The 19,294-nt window shown below is 38.0% G+C and overlaps 1 protein-coding gene across 1 annotated transcript in view; it reads right to left on the bottom strand.

Annotated features, from left to right (window-relative positions):
* LOC136246677 (low-density lipoprotein receptor-related protein 1B-like) overlaps nt 1-19,294 on the bottom strand; it is a 169,954-nt gene that overhangs the window by 62,986 nt on the left and 87,674 nt on the right. Inside the window, exons 12-13 of the mRNA XM_066038225.1 lie at nt 14,434-14,556; nt 12,059-12,184 (exon numbers count right to left, since the gene is read on the bottom strand). Coding sequence (XP_065894297.1) covers nt 12,059-12,184; nt 14,434-14,556 — 249 coding nt within the window. The remainder of the gene's footprint in view (nt 1-12,058; nt 12,185-14,433; nt 14,557-19,294) is intronic.

The raw sequence follows: 19,294 nt of genomic DNA, 5'->3' as shown, positions 1-19,294 counted from the left end.
GTGTAGCTGATCTTTCTACAGGTTGATTTGTTTGCAGCCGATCTATCTACAGGGTAATTTGTTTGTAGCTGAACTCTGTACAAGGTGCTTTTTTGTAGGTGATCTCACTGCAGGTTGATTTGTTTGTAGCTGAACTCACTAAAGGGTGATTTGCTTGTAGCTGAACTTCTTACATTGTGTATAGTTTCTAACTGATCTCTCTACATGGTGATTTGTTTGTAGCTGATCTCTCTACAAGTTTATTTGAGTGTAGCTGATCTCTCTGCAGGTTGATTAATTTGTAGCCCATCTCTCTACAAGGTAATTTGTTTGTAGCTGATCTCTCTGCAGGTTGATTTGTTTTAGCTGAACTCTCTACAGGGTGATTTACTTATAGCTGAACTCCTTACATTGTGTCTAGTTTCTAGCTGATCTCTCTACAGGTTGATTTGTTTGTAGCCGATCTCTCTACAGGGTAATTTGTTTGTAGCTGAACTCTCTATAAGGTGATTTGTTTGCAGCTGAACTCTCTACATGGTGGTTTCTTTGTTGCTGAACTCTCTACAGGGTGGTTTTCTTGTAGCTGAACTCTCTACAGGGTGATTTGTGTGTAGCTGATCTCTCTGCAAGTTGATTTGTTTGTAGTCGATCTCTCTACAGGGTAATTTGTTTGTAGCTAAACTGTCTATAAGGTGATTTGTTTGTAGCTGATCTCTCTGCAGGTTGATTTGTTTCTAGCTGATCTCTCTACAAGTTGATTTGTTTGTTGCTGATCGCTCCAAAAGTTGATTTGTTTGTAGCTGAACTTTCTGCAAAGTGTTTTGTTTGTAGCTGACCTCTCTTCAGGGTGATTTGTTTGTAGATGATCTCTCTACAGGGTGATTTTTTGTAGCTGACCTCTCTTCAGGGTGATTTGTTTCTAGCTGATTGTTCTACAGGTTAATTTGTTTGTTGATGAACTCTTCACAGGGTAATTTGCTTGGAGCTGAACTCCTTACATTGTGTCTAGTTTGTAGCTGATCTCTCTACAAGGTGATTTGTTTGTAGCTGATCTCTCTACAAGGTGATTTGTTTGTAGCTGATCTCTATACAAGTTGATTTGTGTGTAGCTGATCTCCCTGCAGGGTGATTTGTTGGTAGTCGATCTCTCTACAAGGTAATTTGTTTGTAGCTGAACTATCTATAAGGTGATTTGTTTGTAGCTGATCTCTCTGCAGATTGATTTGTTTTAGCTGAACTCTCTACAGGGTGATTTGTTTCTAGCTTATCTCTCTACAGGTTGATTTGTGTGTAACTGATCTCTCTACAAGCTGATTTGTTTGTAGCTGATCTCTCTGCAGGTTGATTTGTTTCTAGATGATCTCTCTACAGGTTGATTTGTTTGTTGCTGACCGCTCTAAAGGTTGATTTGTTTGTAGCTGAACTCTCTGCAAAGTGTTTTGTTTGTAGTTGATCTCTCTACAAGGTGATTTTTTGTAGTTGACCTCTCTTCAGGGTGATTTGTTTCTAGCTGATATCTCTACAGGATGATTTTTTGTAGCTGACCTCTCTTCAGGGTGATTTGTTTCTAGCTGATCGCTCTACAGGTTGATTTGTTTGTAGCTGAACTCTCTGCAAAGTGTTTTGTTTGTAGTTGATCTCTCTACAAGGTAATTTTTTGTAGCTGACCTCTCTTCAGGGTGATTTGTTTCTAGCTGATATCTCTACAGGATGATTTTTTGTAGCTGAACTCTCTACAGGGTGATTTGCTTGTAGCTGAACTCCTTACATTGTGTCTAGTTTCTAGCTGATCTCTCTACAGGGTGATTTGTTTGTAGCTGATCTCTCTACAAGTTGAATTGTGTGTAGCTGATCTCTCTGCAGGTTGATTTGTTGGTAGCCAATCTCTCTACAAGGTAATTTGTTTGTAGCTGAACTGTTTATAAGGTGATTTGTTTGTAGCTGATCTCTCTGCAGGTTGATTTGTTTTAGCTGAACTCTCTACAGGGTGATTGCTTGTAGCTGAACTCCTTACATTGTGTCTAGTTTCTAGCTGATGTCTCTACAGGGTGAATTTTTGTAGCTGAACTCTCTACAGGGTGATTTGTTTCTAGTTTATCTCTCTACCGGTAGATTTGTGTTGATTTGTTCATTGCTGATCGCTCTAAAGGTTGATTTGTTGTAGCTGAACACTTTGCAAAGTGTTTTGTTTGTAGCTGATCTCTCTAAAGGGTAATTTGTTTGTAGCTGAACTCTCTCCACGGTGACTTGTGTGTAGCTGAATTCTGTGTAGCTAAATTCTCTAAAGAGTGACTTAATTGTAGCTGAATTCTCTACAGGGTGCATGACTTGTTTATAGCTGAACTTTCTTCAGTGTGACTTGTAATATTCTGAATCTCTATAGTGATATATTTGCTTAACTCTCCACATGGTGGCTTGCTTCATGCTGAACTGTCTATAAGATTAACTGTTTGCAGCTAAACTCCCTACAGAATAACTTGTGATGTAATAAAATTCTATAATGGAGTAAATAAATTAGCCGAATGCTCTATTAGGGTGACTGTTCTATTAGAGTATCTCGATCTTGCATTTGCTACACGGAGTTGGCTTTAGAATCATAACTCAGCGGTTTGTACTCCGATTCTTCTGTACTACTGCAAGGACTTTCTATGAAGATTATTCCAGCTATACACCGATTTTCAGCTCATTGCTCTAAGCGGTTTGCCTAGTAGGCGTGAAAACTAATACTTTTTTTATTCATAAAAATCGATCGCGTAATTGTGACACAGGTTGAATTTTGTGTCATATCTCCATGGTTTTTATCTCGATTCCTTTCAAACCACCAAAAGGGACTCCTACGATGGTTACTCCATCTACATAGCAATTTTCAACTCATTCCATGTAGCGGTTTACCCTGTAGGCGTGACAACAAATCGATCTTGTTTTACGCGAATAATCGGTCATAACTCCTGCACCATTCATTGGATTTATACAAATTTTATGCTAGGATGCGCCTTTGGACTCCCATTCTGTGTGCCAAATTTCAAGGTGATCGGAGTACGCGTTTGCTTGTTATAGCAATTTGTGCAAGTGTGCGAAAAGACGAAGAAGAAAAAATAACGAAGAAAAAAAACGAAACTTTGGCAGCTTGTATCTCGGAAATGGCTGGACTGATTTCCTTCAAATGTGGAATGTAGACTCCCCTGGCTGGCAGGCAACTGTATAGGAAATGTGGTTCCAATCGGATAAGTGATCACCGAGATACAAAGGTGTGAAAATGACGTTTTCGTTCTTCCTGTCAATATACTCACGGGTGTGGCGCGCCGGCTTCTTGGGCCGCACGACACACTACCGCGTGTCTTGATTCAGCTATAACCAAACACTCTGTGGAGAGTTCAGCATTATTAAATAATTCAGCTACCAACAAGTTACCCTATTCTGCTACAAACCTGTGGAGAATTCAGTATTAAACAAGTCACCCTGAAGCGATTTCAGCTACAAAAAGGCCACACTTTAGAGAGTTCAGCTATATAGATACAAGTCAGTTAAAGTCATCCTGTAGAGAGTTCAGCTACAATAAACTTTGTAGAGAGTTCAGCTATAAACAAGTCACCTTGTAGATAGTGCATGCAGCTATTTTGAAGAGAGTCCAGCTACACTGGAAGTCACTCTGTAGTGAGTTCAAGTACAAACAAATTAGCTTGTAGAATTTGGTGCCAAGTCCTAGTGAAATTTTTAAGGTATAGTTTTGACCTTAATACACCCATGAGATTAAGCAAGAAGGTTATTCAAGCTTTATAGATGGTCATGATAAAGTTACATTTACCACAATGTAACCAAACACACATAACTCTTATTTGCTTTGTGGTACAAAAATGAAACAGATATTCTTACTCTTCACGAACAGGAGAATCTATTGGCATAATTATTAGATATTTCAATTCGTGTCTTCCTTCACTGTTTATTGAAGCAATTAAAGCATGTATAAAATTCTTTATGTATGTAGCATCATTTTTACCCAAATTGAATGTATTTCAATGGCTTTTATTTCAAAAACAGTATTATGCAAGCAAGTCAGGTTTTCGCTCAGTAGGCCACATAATTATGTGACTGAATCTGCAAGAAACCCACACGTTTGCACATTTTTAAATTCTGTTTTATTACATTTCTTTAATCTAAAGGGACTTAAGTTTCAGCCTTAGAAGCGGTAACAACAGAAAGATCAATTTCCATAGTGGTAATACAAAAACAAAGCCACAGGTTCTTAACAAAACAGCTATGACATACGAATGCAGTCTGGTGCAGATTTGTAACTTTCACTATTACACTTTCCATGAACAGGATTGCTGGGAAGCTAAGTTTTACAGGTCCTTCCTATGATCATAACAGCAAGAAAAGACAGGAGAGAACTACTGTGAGGTAAACTACACCTTGTAATGCTACATATTCCATCTCCTTGGGAGCACTGACAGACAAAGCTTTTCGAGCTCCTCATACTTCAAGGAATATGATAATCTAATCCAAAACAGCCAAGCTGTAAAAAAAGAGTGCGGCCCTCAGAAAGGCTATGGTGAAAAAAGATGTAAAATCCAAGGTGGCGGCCAAGAAATGGCTGTGATGGTAGGTTAATGGTAACAATTTTAATAACAACAATTCAGGTGAATTTGGTGCCACTTGGTCTTGGCATAAAATTCACCTGAATTGTTGTTATTAAAATTTTTACCATTAACCTACCATCACAGCCATTTCTTGGCCGCCACTTTGGATTTCACATCTTTTTTCACCATAGCCTTTCTGAGGGCTACACTCTTTTTTACAGCTTGGCTGTTTTGGATTAGATTTCACTTCTTTTTGTATTTGTTTACCCCAAAGCCGGCCTATGGCCGGCTTTAGGGCTTTTTAACCTATCATTTTTTTCTTCACCACAGGAAGAAGAAAAGATGAAGCAGGTGATTTCTTTGTAGCTGAACTATCTACAAGGTGATCCTTCTAGCTGATCTCTCTACTGGATGACTCGTTTGTAGCTGAACTCTCTACATGGTGATTTATTTGTAGCTGAACTCTCTACAAGGTAACTTCTTCTAGCTGATCTTTCTACAGGGCGATTTGGTTGTAGCTGAATTCTGTACAGGGCGATTTGTTTGTAGCTGAACTCTCTACATGGTAGTTTCTTTGTAGCTGAACTCTCTACAATGTAACTTCTTCTAGCTGAACTCTCTACAGGGAGACTTGTTTCTAGCTGATCTCTCTACAGGGTGACTTGTTTCTAGCTGAACTCTCTACAATGTAACTTCTTCTAGCTAAACTATCTACAGGGTGACTTGTTTCTAGCTGAACTCTTTACAGGTGATTTGTTTGCAGCTGAACTCTCTTACATGGTGGTTTCTTTGTAGCTAAACTCTCAACAAGGTGACTTCTTCTAGCTGATCTCTCTACAGGATGACTTGTTTCTAACTGAACTCTCTACAAGGTGACGTGATCTGTTCATAGTGGAACTTTCTACTGGATGATTTGTTTGCAGCTGAACTCTCTACATGGTGGTTTCTTTGTAACTGAACTCTCTAAAAGATAACTTCTTTTAGTTGATCTCTCTACAGGGCAATTTGTTTGTAGCTGAATTCTCTACAGGGTGATTTGTTTGAGTTGAACTCTCTACATGATGGTTTCTTTGTAGCTGAACTCTCTATTAGGTACCTTCTTCTAGCTGATCTGACTACAGGGTGACTTGTTTGTAGCTTAATTCTCTACAGAATAACTTGCAATGTAATATAATGGAGTAAATTATAAACGCAGCTGAATGCTTTATTAGGGTGACTGTTCTATTACAGTATCTCGATCTCGCATTTGCTGCACGTAGTTGCCTTTCGAATCATAACTCAGTGGTTTGTAATCCGATTCTTCTGTACTACTGCAAGAACTTTCTATGATGATTATTCCAGCTACATACTGATTTTCAGCTCATTACTCTAAGCGGTTTGCCTGGTAGACACGAAAACTAATAGTTGTTTTATTCATAAAAATCGATCTCGTAATTTTGACACAGGTTGGGTTTTGTGTCATATCTCCATGGTCTTTATCCCGATTCCTTTCAAACCACAAAAAGGCACTGCTATGATGGTTGCTCCATCTAAACATCACTGTTCAACTGATTCCTCCAAGGGGTTTGCCCTGTAGGCGTGACAGACCTTCGACCTTATTTTACGCAAATAATTGGCTATAACTCCGTGAATGTTTATCGGATTCCTACCAACGTTGGTACTGAGATCCGCCTTAATGCGCCCTTTAAGTGTGCCAAATGTCAGCCCGATTTGAGTACACATTCGTGTTTTATGGCGGATTTTGCGAAGTGTGCGAAATGAAGATGAAGAAGAAAACGAAGAAATTAAAACAAAATTTTGTTCCCTTGTGTCTCGGAAATGGCTGGAGCGATTTTCTTCAAATTTGGTATGTAGATTCCCCTCAATGGCTAGCACTTCTGTAGCAACTTTGGTTTCAATCGGATAAGGAATCACAGAGCTACAAAGGTGTGATAATCGCGTTTTCTTTCTTCCTGTTAAGTATACTCACGGTGTGCCGCGCCGGCTTCTTGGGCCACAATATCAAAATGTTACTGTTAGCACCTTCCTTCATTGTTAAACAAGCACTCAACTGGGTTTATACATCATACTGTGAAATTAAGCTGGAGCGTATGTACAGGTGTGGTTCTTTACTATCAACAGTTATAGAGAATCTAATGAAAAACGACTAAGCTGTAAAAAAAGGAATGCGGCCCTTGAAAAGGCTATGGTGAAAAAAGATGTGAAATCCAAGGTAGCGGCCAAGAAATGGCTGTGATGGTAGGTTAATGGTAAAAATTTTAATAACGACAATTCAGGTGAATTTGGTACCGCTTGGTCGATTGGCACAAAATTCACCTGAATTGTCGTTATTAAAATTTTTACCATTAACCTACCATCACAGCCATTTCTTGGCTGCCACCTTGGATTTCACATCTTTTTTCACCATAGCCTTTTCAAGGGCTGCACTCTTTTTTTACAGCTTGGCTGTTTTGATTAGAATTCATTTCTTTTTGTATTTGTATACTCCAAAGCCGGCCTATGGCCAGCTTTGGGGCTTATTAACCTATATATTTTTCTTTACCACAGGAAAAAGAAAAAGATGAAGCAGATTTTATAAATACTTTAACTCATTCTGATTTCATCAGTAAATGTACAAATTATATATATAATGCATATATCAAGAGTTCATTATATTATGAACTCTTGCATATATTTATTACAAATCAATTAATTCCCACAGGATAATTTGCAGCTGATCTCTCTACTGGGTGACTTGAAATGTAGCTGAACTCTCTACAGGGTGATCTGCTTGTACGTAGATGAACTCTTTACAGGATTCTCTCTACAGGGTGACTTGACTCTAGCTGAACTCTCTGCAGGGTTATCTGTTTGTAGTTGAATTCTCTACAGAGTGATTTGTTTGCAGCTGAACTCTCTACAAGGTAACTTCTTCTAGCTGATCTCTCTACAGGATGACTTGTTTGTAGCTGAACTCTCTACAAGGTGATACTTCTAGGTGATCTCTCTACAGGATGACTTGTTTCTAACTGAACTCTCAACAGGGTGATCTGTTCATAGCTGAACTTTCTACTGGGTGATTTGTTTGCAGCTGAACTCTCTACATGGTGGTTGCGTTGTACCTGAACTCTCTAAAAGATGACTTCTTATAGCTGAACCCTCTACAGGGTGATCTTTTCATAGCTGAACTCTCTACAGGATGATTTGTTTGCAGCTGAACTCTCTACATGATGATTTCTTTGTAGCTGAACTCTCTACAGGGTGATTTGTTTGTAGCTGAACTCTCTACAAGATAACTTCTTCTAGCTGATTTCTCTACAGGATGACTTGTTTGTAGCTGAACTCTCTACAAGGTGATACTTCTAGGTGATCTCTCTACAGGATGACTTGTTTCTAACTGAACTCTCAACAGGGTGATCTGTTCATAGCTGAACTTTCTACTGGGTGATTTGTTTGCAGCTGAACTCTCTACGTGGTGGTTTCTTTGTAACTGAACTCTCTACAAGGTAAGTTCTTCTAGCTGAACTCTCTACAGGGTGACTGTTTCTAGCTGATTTCTCTACAGGGTGATCTGTTCATAGCTGAACTTTCTACAGGGTGATTTGTTTGCAGCTGAACTCTCTGCATGGTAGTTTCTTTGTAGCTGAACTCTCCACAATGTGACTTCTTCTAGCTGAACTCTCTACAGGGTGACTTGTTTCTAGCTGATCTCTCTACAGGATGACTTGTTTCTAGCTGAACTCTCTACAGGTGATTTGTTTGCAGCTGAACTCTCTACATGGTGGTTTCTATGTAGCTGAACTCTCTACAAGGTAACTTCTTCTAGCTGATATTTTTACAGGGCATATTTGTTTGTAGCTGAGTTCTCTACAGGGTGATTTGATTGCAGCTGAACTCTCTACATGGGAGTTTCATTGTAGCTGAACTCTCTACAATGTGACTTCTTCTAGCTGAACTCTCTACATAATGATTTCTTTGTGGCTGAACTCTCTACAGGGTGATTTTTTTGTAGCTGAACTCCCTACAAGGTAACTTCTTCTAGCTAATATTTCTACAGGCGATTTGTTTGTAGCTGAGTTCTCTACAGGGTGTTTGTTTGCAGCTGAACTCACTACATGGTAGTTTCTTTGTAGCTGAACTCTCTACATGGTAGTTTCTTTGTAGCTGAACTCTCTACAATGTGACTTCTTCTAGCTGAACTCTCTACAGGGTGACTTGTTTCTAGCTGATCTCTCTACAGGGTGACTTGTTTCTAGCTGAACTCTCTACAGGTGATTTATTTGCAGCTGAACTCTCTACATGATGGTTTCTTTGTAGCTGAACTCTCTACAAGGTAACTTCTTCTAGCTGATCTTTCTACAAGGTGATTTGTTTGTAGCTGAATTCTCTATAAGGTGATTTATTTGCAGCTCAACTCTCTATAAGGTGACTTCTTCTAGCTGAACTCTCTACAGAGTGATTGATTTGTTTGCAGCTGAACTCTCTACATGGTGGTTTCTTTGTAACTGAACTCTCTACAGGGTGATTTGTTTGTAGCTGAACTCTCTACAGGGTGATCTGTTCGTAGCTAAACTCCCTACAAGGTTACTTCTTCTAGCTGATCTTTCTACAGGGCATATATGTTTGTAGCTGACTTCTCTACATGTTCATTTGTTTGCAGCTGAACTCTCTACATGGTAGTTTCTTTGTAGCTGAACTCTCTACAATGTGACTTCTTCTAGCTGAACTCTCTACAGGGTGACTTGTTTCTAGCTGAACTCTCTACTGGTGATTTATTTGCAGCTGAACTCTCTACATGGTGGTTTCTTTGTAACTGAATTCTCTACAGGGTGATTTGTTTGTAGCTGAACTCTCTACAGGGTGATCTGTTTGTAGCTGAACTCCCTACAAGGTAACTTCTTCTAGCTGATCTGTCTACAGGGAATATTTGTTTGTAGCTGAGTTCTCTACAGGTTGAATTTTTGCAGCTGAACTCTCTACATGGTAGTTTCTTTGTAGCTGAACTCTCCACAATGTGACTTCTTCTAGCTGAACTCTCTACAGGGTGACTTGTTTCTAGCTGATCTCTCTACAGGGTGACTTGTTTCTAGCTGAACTCTCTACAGGTGATTTGTTTGCAGCTGAACTCTCTACAAGGTAACTTTTCTAGCTGATCTTTCTACAGGGTGATTTATTTGCAGCTGAACTCTCTACAAGGTGACTTCTTCTAGCTGAACTCTCTACAGATTAATTGATTTTTTTGCAGCTGAACTCTCTACATGGTGGTTTCTTTGTAACTGAACTCTCTACAGGGTGATTTGTTTGTAGCTGAACTCTCTACAGGGTGATCTGTTCGTAGCTAAACTCCCTACAATGTAATTTCTCTAGCTGATCTTTCTACAGGGCATATTTGTTTGTAGCTGACTTCTCTACATGTTCATTTGTTTGCAGCTGAACTCTCTACATGGTAGTTTCTTTGTAGCTGAACTCTCTACAATGTGACTTCTTCTAGCTGAACTCTCTACTGGGTGACTTGTTTCTAGCTGAACTCTCTACTGGTGATTTATTTGCAGTTGAACTCTCTACATGGTGGTTTCTTTGTAACTGAACTCTCTACAGGGTGACTTGTTTGTAGCTGAACTCTCTACGGGGTGATCTGTTCGTAGCTGAACTCCCTACAAGGTAACTTCTTCTAGCTGATCTTTGTACAGGGCATATTTGTTTGTAGCTGAGTTCTCTACAGGGTGATTTTTTGCAGCTGAACTCTCTACATGGTAGTTTCTTTGTAGCTGAACTCTCCACAATGTGACTTCTTCTAGCTGAACTCTCTACAGGGTGACTTGTTTCTAGCTGATCTCTCTACAGGGTGACTTGTTTCTAGCTGAACTCTCTACAGGTGATTTGTTTGCAGCTGAACTCTCTACAAGGTAACTTCTTCTAGCTGATCTTTCTACAGGGTGATTTATTTGCAGCTGAACTCTCTACAAGGTGACTTCATCTAGCTGAACTCTCTACAGATTAATTGATTTTTTTGCAGCTGAACTCTCTACATGGTGGTTTCTTTGTAACTGAACTCTCTACAGGGTGATTTGTTTGTAGCTGAACTCTCTACAAGGTGATCTGTTCGTAGCTGAACTCCCTACAAGGTAACTTTTTCTAGCTGATCTTTCTACAGGGCATATTTGTTTGTAGTTGAGTTCTCTACAGGGTGATTTGTTTGCAGCTGAACTCTCTACATGGTAGTTTCTTTGTAGCTGAACTCTCTACAAAGTGACTTCTAGCTGATCTCTCTACAAGATAACTTGTTTCTAACTGAACTCTCTACAGTGTGATCTGTTCATAGCAGAACTTTCTACTGGGTGATTTGTTTGCAACTGAACTCTTTGCATGATTGTTTCTTTGTAACTGAACTCTCTACAAGGTAACTTCTTCTAGCTGATCTCTCTACAGGGCAATTTGTTTGAGCTGAACTCTCTACATGATGGTTTCTTTGTAGCTGAACTCTCTATTAGGTACCTTTTTCTGGCTGATCTGACTACAGGGTGACTTGTTTGTAGCTGAATTTCCTACAGAATAACTTGCAATGTAATATAATTGAGTAAATTATAAATGCAGCTGAATACTTTATAAGGGTGACTGTTCTATTAGAGTATCTCGATCTCGCATTTGTTACACGTAGTTGTCTTTTGAATCATAACTCAGTGGTTTGCAATCCGATTCTTCTGTACTACTGCAAGGACTTTCTATGATGATTATTCCAGCTACATACTAATTTTCAGCTTGTTGCTCTAAGCGGTTTGCCTGGTAGACACGAAAACTAATAGTTTTTTTATTCATAAAAATCGATCGCGTAATTTTGACACAGGTCGGGTTTTGTATCATATCTCCATGGTCTTTATTCCGATTCCTTTCAAACCACAAAAATGCACTCCTACGATGGTTGCTCCATCTACATATCAATTTTCAACTGATTCCTCAAAGTAGTTTACCCTGTAGGCGTGACAGACCTTCGACCTTATTTTACGCAAATAATCGATCATAACTCCGTGAATGTTCATCGGATTCCTACCAAAGTTGGTACAGAGATCCGCCTTAATGATCCCTTTAAGTGTGCCAAATTTCAGCCCAATACGAGCACGCATTCGTGTTTTATGGTGGATTTTGCAAAGTGTGCGAAATGAAGTAGAAGAAAAAAACGAAGAAATTAAAACAAAATTTTGTTCGTTCGTATCTCGGAAATGGCTGGAGCGATATTCTTCAAATTTGGTGTGTAGACTCCCCTAGCTGGCCGGCACGTCTGTAGCACATTTGGTTCCAATCTGATAAGGGATCACAGAGCTACATAGGTATGAAAATTGCGTTTTCTTTCTTCCTGTTAATATACTCACAGGTGGCACGCCGGCTTCTTGGGCCGCATGACACACTACCGTGTGTCTTGATTTCACTATATGTTTACAGTTTGATAGTTGCATAATCCTATTAAAACCCGACAAGAGTTTACATATAGTTATGAATACATACTACGTAAAATGTATGTAACTTACAGTTCAGTCCCTCATCAGAGCCATCCAAACAGTTTTCATTGTATCCATCACAAACAACAGTAGCTCTAACACAGCCACCATTAAAGGCACAACGAAAGTCATCAGCATATGGACATGGGATATCATCTAAACATGCATAATAATTATTAAGTATGTATGTATGTAAGTATATGTATGTGATGAGCTACTGTAACTAGGAACCTGTGTAAGTTAATTAACGCTTATTATACTCATCTGTGATACAATTAAACCATTCAAGTATTATGAATAAATAGGTATGACAAGCCAAAAAGTGGCATCCATTTTACCCAAGATGGATGCTTAACTACAGCATTGCAAGCAATTTAAGAGCCTTTATTTGGCAGGCGATAATATAACCTTATCTACGAAAAGGAGTCTTATAGCCTTTCCAATTGCATGTACTGTACTTGGCAAAGCATAACTTCACTTGTGAGTATGGTACCAGCCTGAAATTAAGTTACCTTACCCTCCTAACATAGCATCATTCCTGGATATAATTTTAAGACAATGGGTTAAACACATAATCAATTATGACTCATCAAACTTGGAAATTTGGAACAGCTATAAGACCCTTTTCGCAAATCCGGTCACAAATGTATGACTGATCAGTGACCATAATAATATCTTAATATTATGGCATTGTCATAATTCAATGATGGACAAGTAGATGAGGCCATCATAATGAAGAGAACCGTAAACAGGTCTAGTATTACAAATCTGTGTACCACTGGAAAAAAATGACAAGCCTTAAACAACTCAGCTCAGTGCAGCCAGTTACTCCAAAACTGGACTTTAGTTAATTGCAAAGCATTGATCACAATGGATTTGGGAAAACCAGTGTTATTGCCCATGATGGCAGCTTTGATTTTTCATCACAATCACAAAGCTACATGAATACACTATCAAATTTCGCTGTCAGGGCTTGTCGTGGTTTGCTTTTCTTTGCAGGCTTCTTTTTCCAAGCCCAGTGGTGAGTCGCATTAGCTGTCTGAGGCCTTAATGGAGCTATGGTTAACTTGGAGATGGCTATGTGTGGATGTTCAGCTTTGTGGTGTTGAAAGAAGAGCTGTTTAATTATAGCCAGTTTTGAGACCTGAATAACCCATAGTTTGGACTAACTCATTCCTATGTGTTCCTTTGCAATTATACAAACAACCTCTTGCCCTTCCCTCCATCCCCAACCTCCACTGTTCATCTGATACAGTCAACTTTAGGCTAAAAACTATCTAAAATGGTGGAAAACTTATTTGTTGGATACTTGTACATTTGGTGTAAAACATGTGAAAATTTAGTACATGTACAATAGCTTCAGCCATTTTCAAACTAAATCACAGTACAGTAGATACTCAAAACTGGCAGGTAATAAGACCAGTTTTCCAGAGACAGTTGTATAAGCTAGTGCTTGGCCATATAGATTTTTCTTATGTTGCATGTCATGGAAAAATTTATTCATGATATGAATATATGTCACAATATATACCAATATTTTAACTTGTTTATTTTCTTTTCTCAGATGGTTTTCAAGTTTGTACAACTATACTGTACACAAAACACAGGAATAAGATCATTTATTAGCTAATACATCATATGCACTGATACAACTAGTTAAAATGATAATTAAAAGAAACGTTGATTTGCATACTGGCAAGTTACAATACTTAGTCTTCCGGTTCACCTACAACTTAATCTGCAATACCTTCATCATCTTGATCTGTTATGGTATTTAAATTAGAGATTATCAGTTTACTATAACTACATGTGCAAAGCACATGCAAACTAGGAGGGGCATGCTCCCCCAGGGAATAAAAAAAAACATGTACAGATGCTTTGAAATGGCTTTTCACATACACAATCTCTTTCTCCTTTCTTTTTAATATCAAGATAACTTTGACCATTCTACTGACTGTTTTATTAGAGTATCGCACTGACTGCTCTATTAGAGTATTTCGATCTTTTACAAATTCCAAGTAGCTGAAAATTGGCACTGGTTAATCACAGTGACTCTTTGAGCTGTTCTTCCCACTGATCTACTGCTTCCTACATGTCCCAAGCGCTGCACACAGATCTAAATAGATAACGCCTTCAAAATGCCCAACAGTATGCCACACCCGGCGAGACGTGGGTGCAGCAGGAGTAATGGAAAAACTGAAGATGTCATCTTATGAGCTCACATTGTACTGCTTAGATCACGTGCGCTATATCGCGATATAATTTCTAGCTATTGTATCACAATATAAAAATATAAAAATATATGTCGTGATATGCTGTATGTCGGCTATATCGCCCAGCACTAATATAAACAGTATTGTTTTCTAAAATGCATAAGTACATAATAAGTATTTATATTGACATACAGCAATATTCTTCATCTGATTGATCATCACAATTATACACTTGGTCACACCACTGATATGATCTAATACATGCTTGTGAGCTGGAACACCTCATATCACCAGGGAATGGACACATTCTTTCACCTATGTAAGCAAATACATTATGCAATAATGCTATATTATCACAAAGTACAGAAGAAATTTTAAGGCCAATTAGAAAATGTAGTAAAACAAGGGAGGTCGCCTACAGATAAAGATATACGTACTAGTTGACATTTAGTCCCTAATTTAGTCTATACTCATGAGATTAAATATCCACTAGTTAAGCTTAAAGTGTAGGTGACCTCACTTCTATGATCCCTATTTGAACTTAATTTTCCCTTGTACTTGTTTGTTTACTTGTTTGTAACAAAATGACGACTGGTGAACCAGAGTATACCACACCAAAGAAAGAATGGTGCCACACTTAATTTAATTGTCTCATGTGTTCCCCAACTATCAATTCCTGATAACTAATAGTGCTGTACACCTACAAAATTTTTTTCACCGGTTAATTGCCTACCAATAATTGACAATAACCGGTTAATTGGTTTGTCTGTATATTGGCAGACATAATGCGAGTCAACAAGCCTGCTGGAAGGTTTAGGGTGGTACCAAATTGATCATCAACATTTTGTCTAGCAATAACAGTTATTACAATCACATATTTACACATTCTTTGAGGTTATGTTATGATGTTAACACTTGTCAGCAGGGGTAATTTATGGTTTACCAAGTGGGTGGGCAATAACCAGTTTAAAGGTTTCTTCACCAGTTATTGGCTGACCTAGACAACACCAGTTAATAACCGGTTAATTGGACACTGGTGTACAGCACTAATAAGTAAAGCAGCTATCAATCGGGAATATTCACAGTGAGTAGCATAAGCCGCCAATTATCGGCACCATTTCATCATGCAATTGTAATTCCTTAATTCAATGGCATATGAACTTCCAGTTTGAACCATTTAACAGAGCAGTCCTTCGATTCTTAGCAGACCAAATTTTAATTATCTCACGTGAGTGAATGTCTTGTTATGAGGAAAATCGCAGTGCCTATCATGTATCAATTATCAGCATGGGGTACCTACTACTGGCAATTGTACTTCCCTGATTGACCAATTATCGGCACAATGTGTGATTTTGCGTGCAATTCCATGATAGCTCGTTGGTTCTTTGTGAAATTTTTATGGGAGGTGCAGTCCTTAGATAACTCCATTTTCACAAAAGTTTTGTTGTGAAGATTAGGCCAGCTGTTCGAGAGATATTCAGGTTAGATGAAAAAGCATACTGTTTTCTTATACAAAATTATATTTATGCAATTCTATGCTTAACCAGAATGGCTTATATAGCAATTTGACTACAATAATCACCAAATGAAAATGATTCTAAGATATGTTTTAGAGGATATAACAGCCCACTGTGGAACTTGGTAGCCTCCATATACCCTGTAGCCTCTATAGTTTACAAGTGCCGATAATTGGTACCTGCCGATAATTGGTGACTTATGCTACAAAACAATTCCCTTTACAAATGTAAGGAAGCTATCACATACTACCATTTGTGCTGTCAGCAGAACAAAAGTGGTTACAGAGTAAAATTTGATAGTTTCAGCTCCATCTTTGTACAAGATTGCATTCACAAGTTACCATAAAAACATGGAAGGGTTATGGCTGGGAAGTTTATGTACCTGCAACTTGATTGTACAAAATTAATGTTATGAGACAAAGGCTTCTCCAAAGCACTACAGAGCACCATCAGCAGTTGCATCAACAGATGACATGTATGGCATTGATGATTCCCTTGCATGGAGGGAAACCTATTCAGATGCAGCTTTGCTGGTAGATTAACTAGCACGTTTTGATGCTGTTAGAAAGAGCAAGGTTAATTTTATATTTTGAGGTTGTAACTACTGTATAAATCTTTCTAAATGACAGAATTGAGGCTGCAATGATAAAATACTTTAATTAACATTTTTGAAATATTTGCTACTTTTTCTGGTGAAAAGAACATTATTTTGATGAATGTATGGTAAAAATTTCATCAAATTAGCATCATCTAAAACAAATTTATGAGGCAAAATGTGTGACCCAATTTGGATGGTGGTGCCACATTTTCTATTGAAAATGGTGTGACAGTGTCTTGCACATTATTAGCCATAACTTTCACCCAGAAGTTGGCTTTAGTTTGCAATTTGAACTCAGCTCTTTTAGGTGATCTTTAACCCTCTCACCACCACAACCTCCATTATAGCGGTTTCAATTATAAACGCCCATAGCATCACTTTCTAAATGCTTTGTAACTTCAGTAGAGCATTTTAGTAGCCCCTGCGTTTATCCTGCAGTGAGCATGCACTTAAGTGAACAGGAACAGGGATAACCGGTCTTTTGTGCACTATTGCACGGTTAGATGATGCAATTGCGTACTTCCAGAAAGTCGATAACAAGCATTGTAGACGATCCTTCGACATGATAATGGCACTACTAATAAAGAGATTTGGTAAGGAGAGGGAGTGGCATATTTTTATATAGGTTGGAGTGGCATATTTTTACTTTTGTATACCTCGAAACAGTGACCTCGTGCTTGTATGCACATGTGCACTTGTTCAAATGCTGGAAAACCTGACTTAGAGATAATCGCTTTAACTGTAAACAGGTTAGTGATGTTTATTGTATTATTATACAGAGTGCTAGCCAGTAAAGTAGTGAAATTTCACATTTGGCTTCACTTAGATTGATTTTTGTACTTTAAAGTTATATAATGAATTTGAGTTTGTTCTTGTGTAAACAACAACTTAATAATCGAATCCCTTGTTCTATAGCGAGTAATTTGATATATAGTTGAAGCTTTGAACTTTTGAAGATACAGCACTACAAATTGGAAAATCGATTTGTACAGTGACAATAAGGTCATTCCATACCAAATCAACAACAAAAAATTTGGGCCCCTTTCAATTTCATGAAATTTGACATAAACATGGACCCTATCAAGAAACTTCCTCACACCAAAATTTGGCTCATTACATTGGTCTCCCTTTAAGTTATGACCACTCAAAGTTTCTATTGAAAATTTCATTTTTGCTTACTTGTCTTCAATAAAATGGCCGTAAATTTGTTTGTGATTGACGCAGACACTTCTGGTTTACATTTTTAAAATGCTTATTAAATTATCTTTCCAATGATATACAATGGTTTATAATTGCTCAAAGGAAAAGGTCAAACCACAAAAAAATGTAGCCTTTTTCTTTGATCTTAATTTCAAATATACATATTCTTTAATTACATTTATTTTTGGTTTACATGTTGCTCTAATACCCATCATTCATCACTGTGAGTTTAAAGTTGGGACCAATAGTAGATCACGAGTTATAAGTGTTAATGTGTAGCCTTGTAATCACTGCTGTTTGTATGGTTCAAGTATGCAAAGACACAAACCTAACCATACAAGGCACACAATACGTGCAGCCCAAGAAGCTGGCACGCCACACCATGGGTATATTGAAAGGAAGAAAGAAAACATCATTTTCACACCTTTGTATCTCGGTGATACCTTATCTGATTGGGACATTAGTCTGGTAGAATTAAGGTTGGACCTGGAAAAAAATTGAAGAAAGCTGATTTTGGTATCATTAGAAGGCAAAATTTTCATAGAATAACATATCCAAAATCCTCTCAAATCCACCTTGGGGAAATTTTTTATGGCCAATTTAGTATTGAGGCATAGGTGACTGGATTCAGGAAAGTGGATCTTCCACACATATCCAATTTACCAACTTGGACAACTCATAACTTCAGATTGGAAAACGGTATTGACTTGAAATTTGACCAGTAGTGAGCACCAGCATCACTTATTAGGTGCAGAAAATTTCTGGTTGATATTCAACTTGAACACTAAGTTGTGGTTTCTTAATTAAATGAATTTGGTAGACCTATTTTTGCAAATCTGTGACTAGCAATAATATTATCCTTAAAATATAAGAAATTCATTGCAAATCAAGACACACGGTAGTGTGTCTTGCGGCCAAGAAAGCCGGCAACCACAATGTGAGTATATTTACAGGAAGAAAGAAAACAGCTTTTTCATGCATGCAAAGCTTCTCCAAAGCACACTATTTTTGCATTATAGCTGTCCCCCAAGGTAGGGTACGCCACACAGAAAATTTGATTAAATTCGCAACAGCCATTTGCAAGATATGGGCGTCCAAAATTTCATTTTAATTTCTTTGTTTTTTCTTCTTTTTATGCCATACGGGGGGCTAAGGGGGCTTTGATTTCATTCACACACTTTGCAAAAAGTGCTATAAAATGCAAACGTGTAACTCGATTGCCTCGATCTTTCGCACAAAATAAGAACGTGTAATGGTAGATTCACGTACCAAGTTTGTTGTAAGTCTGAGTAATATTCAAGGAGTTATGGATGTTTATTCACGAAAAAAACAGATCAAACTTCTGTCACGGCTACAGGGTAAACCAAGTATAGAAATAAATTGAAAATTGGTGTGTAGATAGGCTGATCATCATAGCAGTGCCTTTTGATAGTTTGAATAACAATAGAGTTACAGCGATAAAGTTATAAAGCAAAAACTAAGCAAGTGTTACATCGCGGGATTGAGATACTCTAATAGAGCAGTCACCACGAGGTAAAAAAGGTGTGCAAAAAATGTAGAAAAAAACTTACCAGAGTTCGAACCAGGGACCTCCATACCTAACACCTGCATCCTTAACCAATGAACCACTGCTACCTTGACTGATCACCTCACTTAATTTCTGCTTTATAAATGAAATTTCTATTTGAAATCTGCTTATAATCAAACGTTTATAATTTCATAGATCTACCAATAGAAG

Source organism: Dysidea avara, chromosome 2, assembly GCF_963678975.1.
Source record: "Dysidea avara chromosome 2, odDysAvar1.4, whole genome shotgun sequence".
NCBI classification, from domain to species: domain Eukaryota; kingdom Metazoa; phylum Porifera; class Demospongiae; order Dictyoceratida; family Dysideidae; genus Dysidea; species Dysidea avara.
This window is presented reverse-complemented; position numbering and strand designations above follow the sequence as displayed.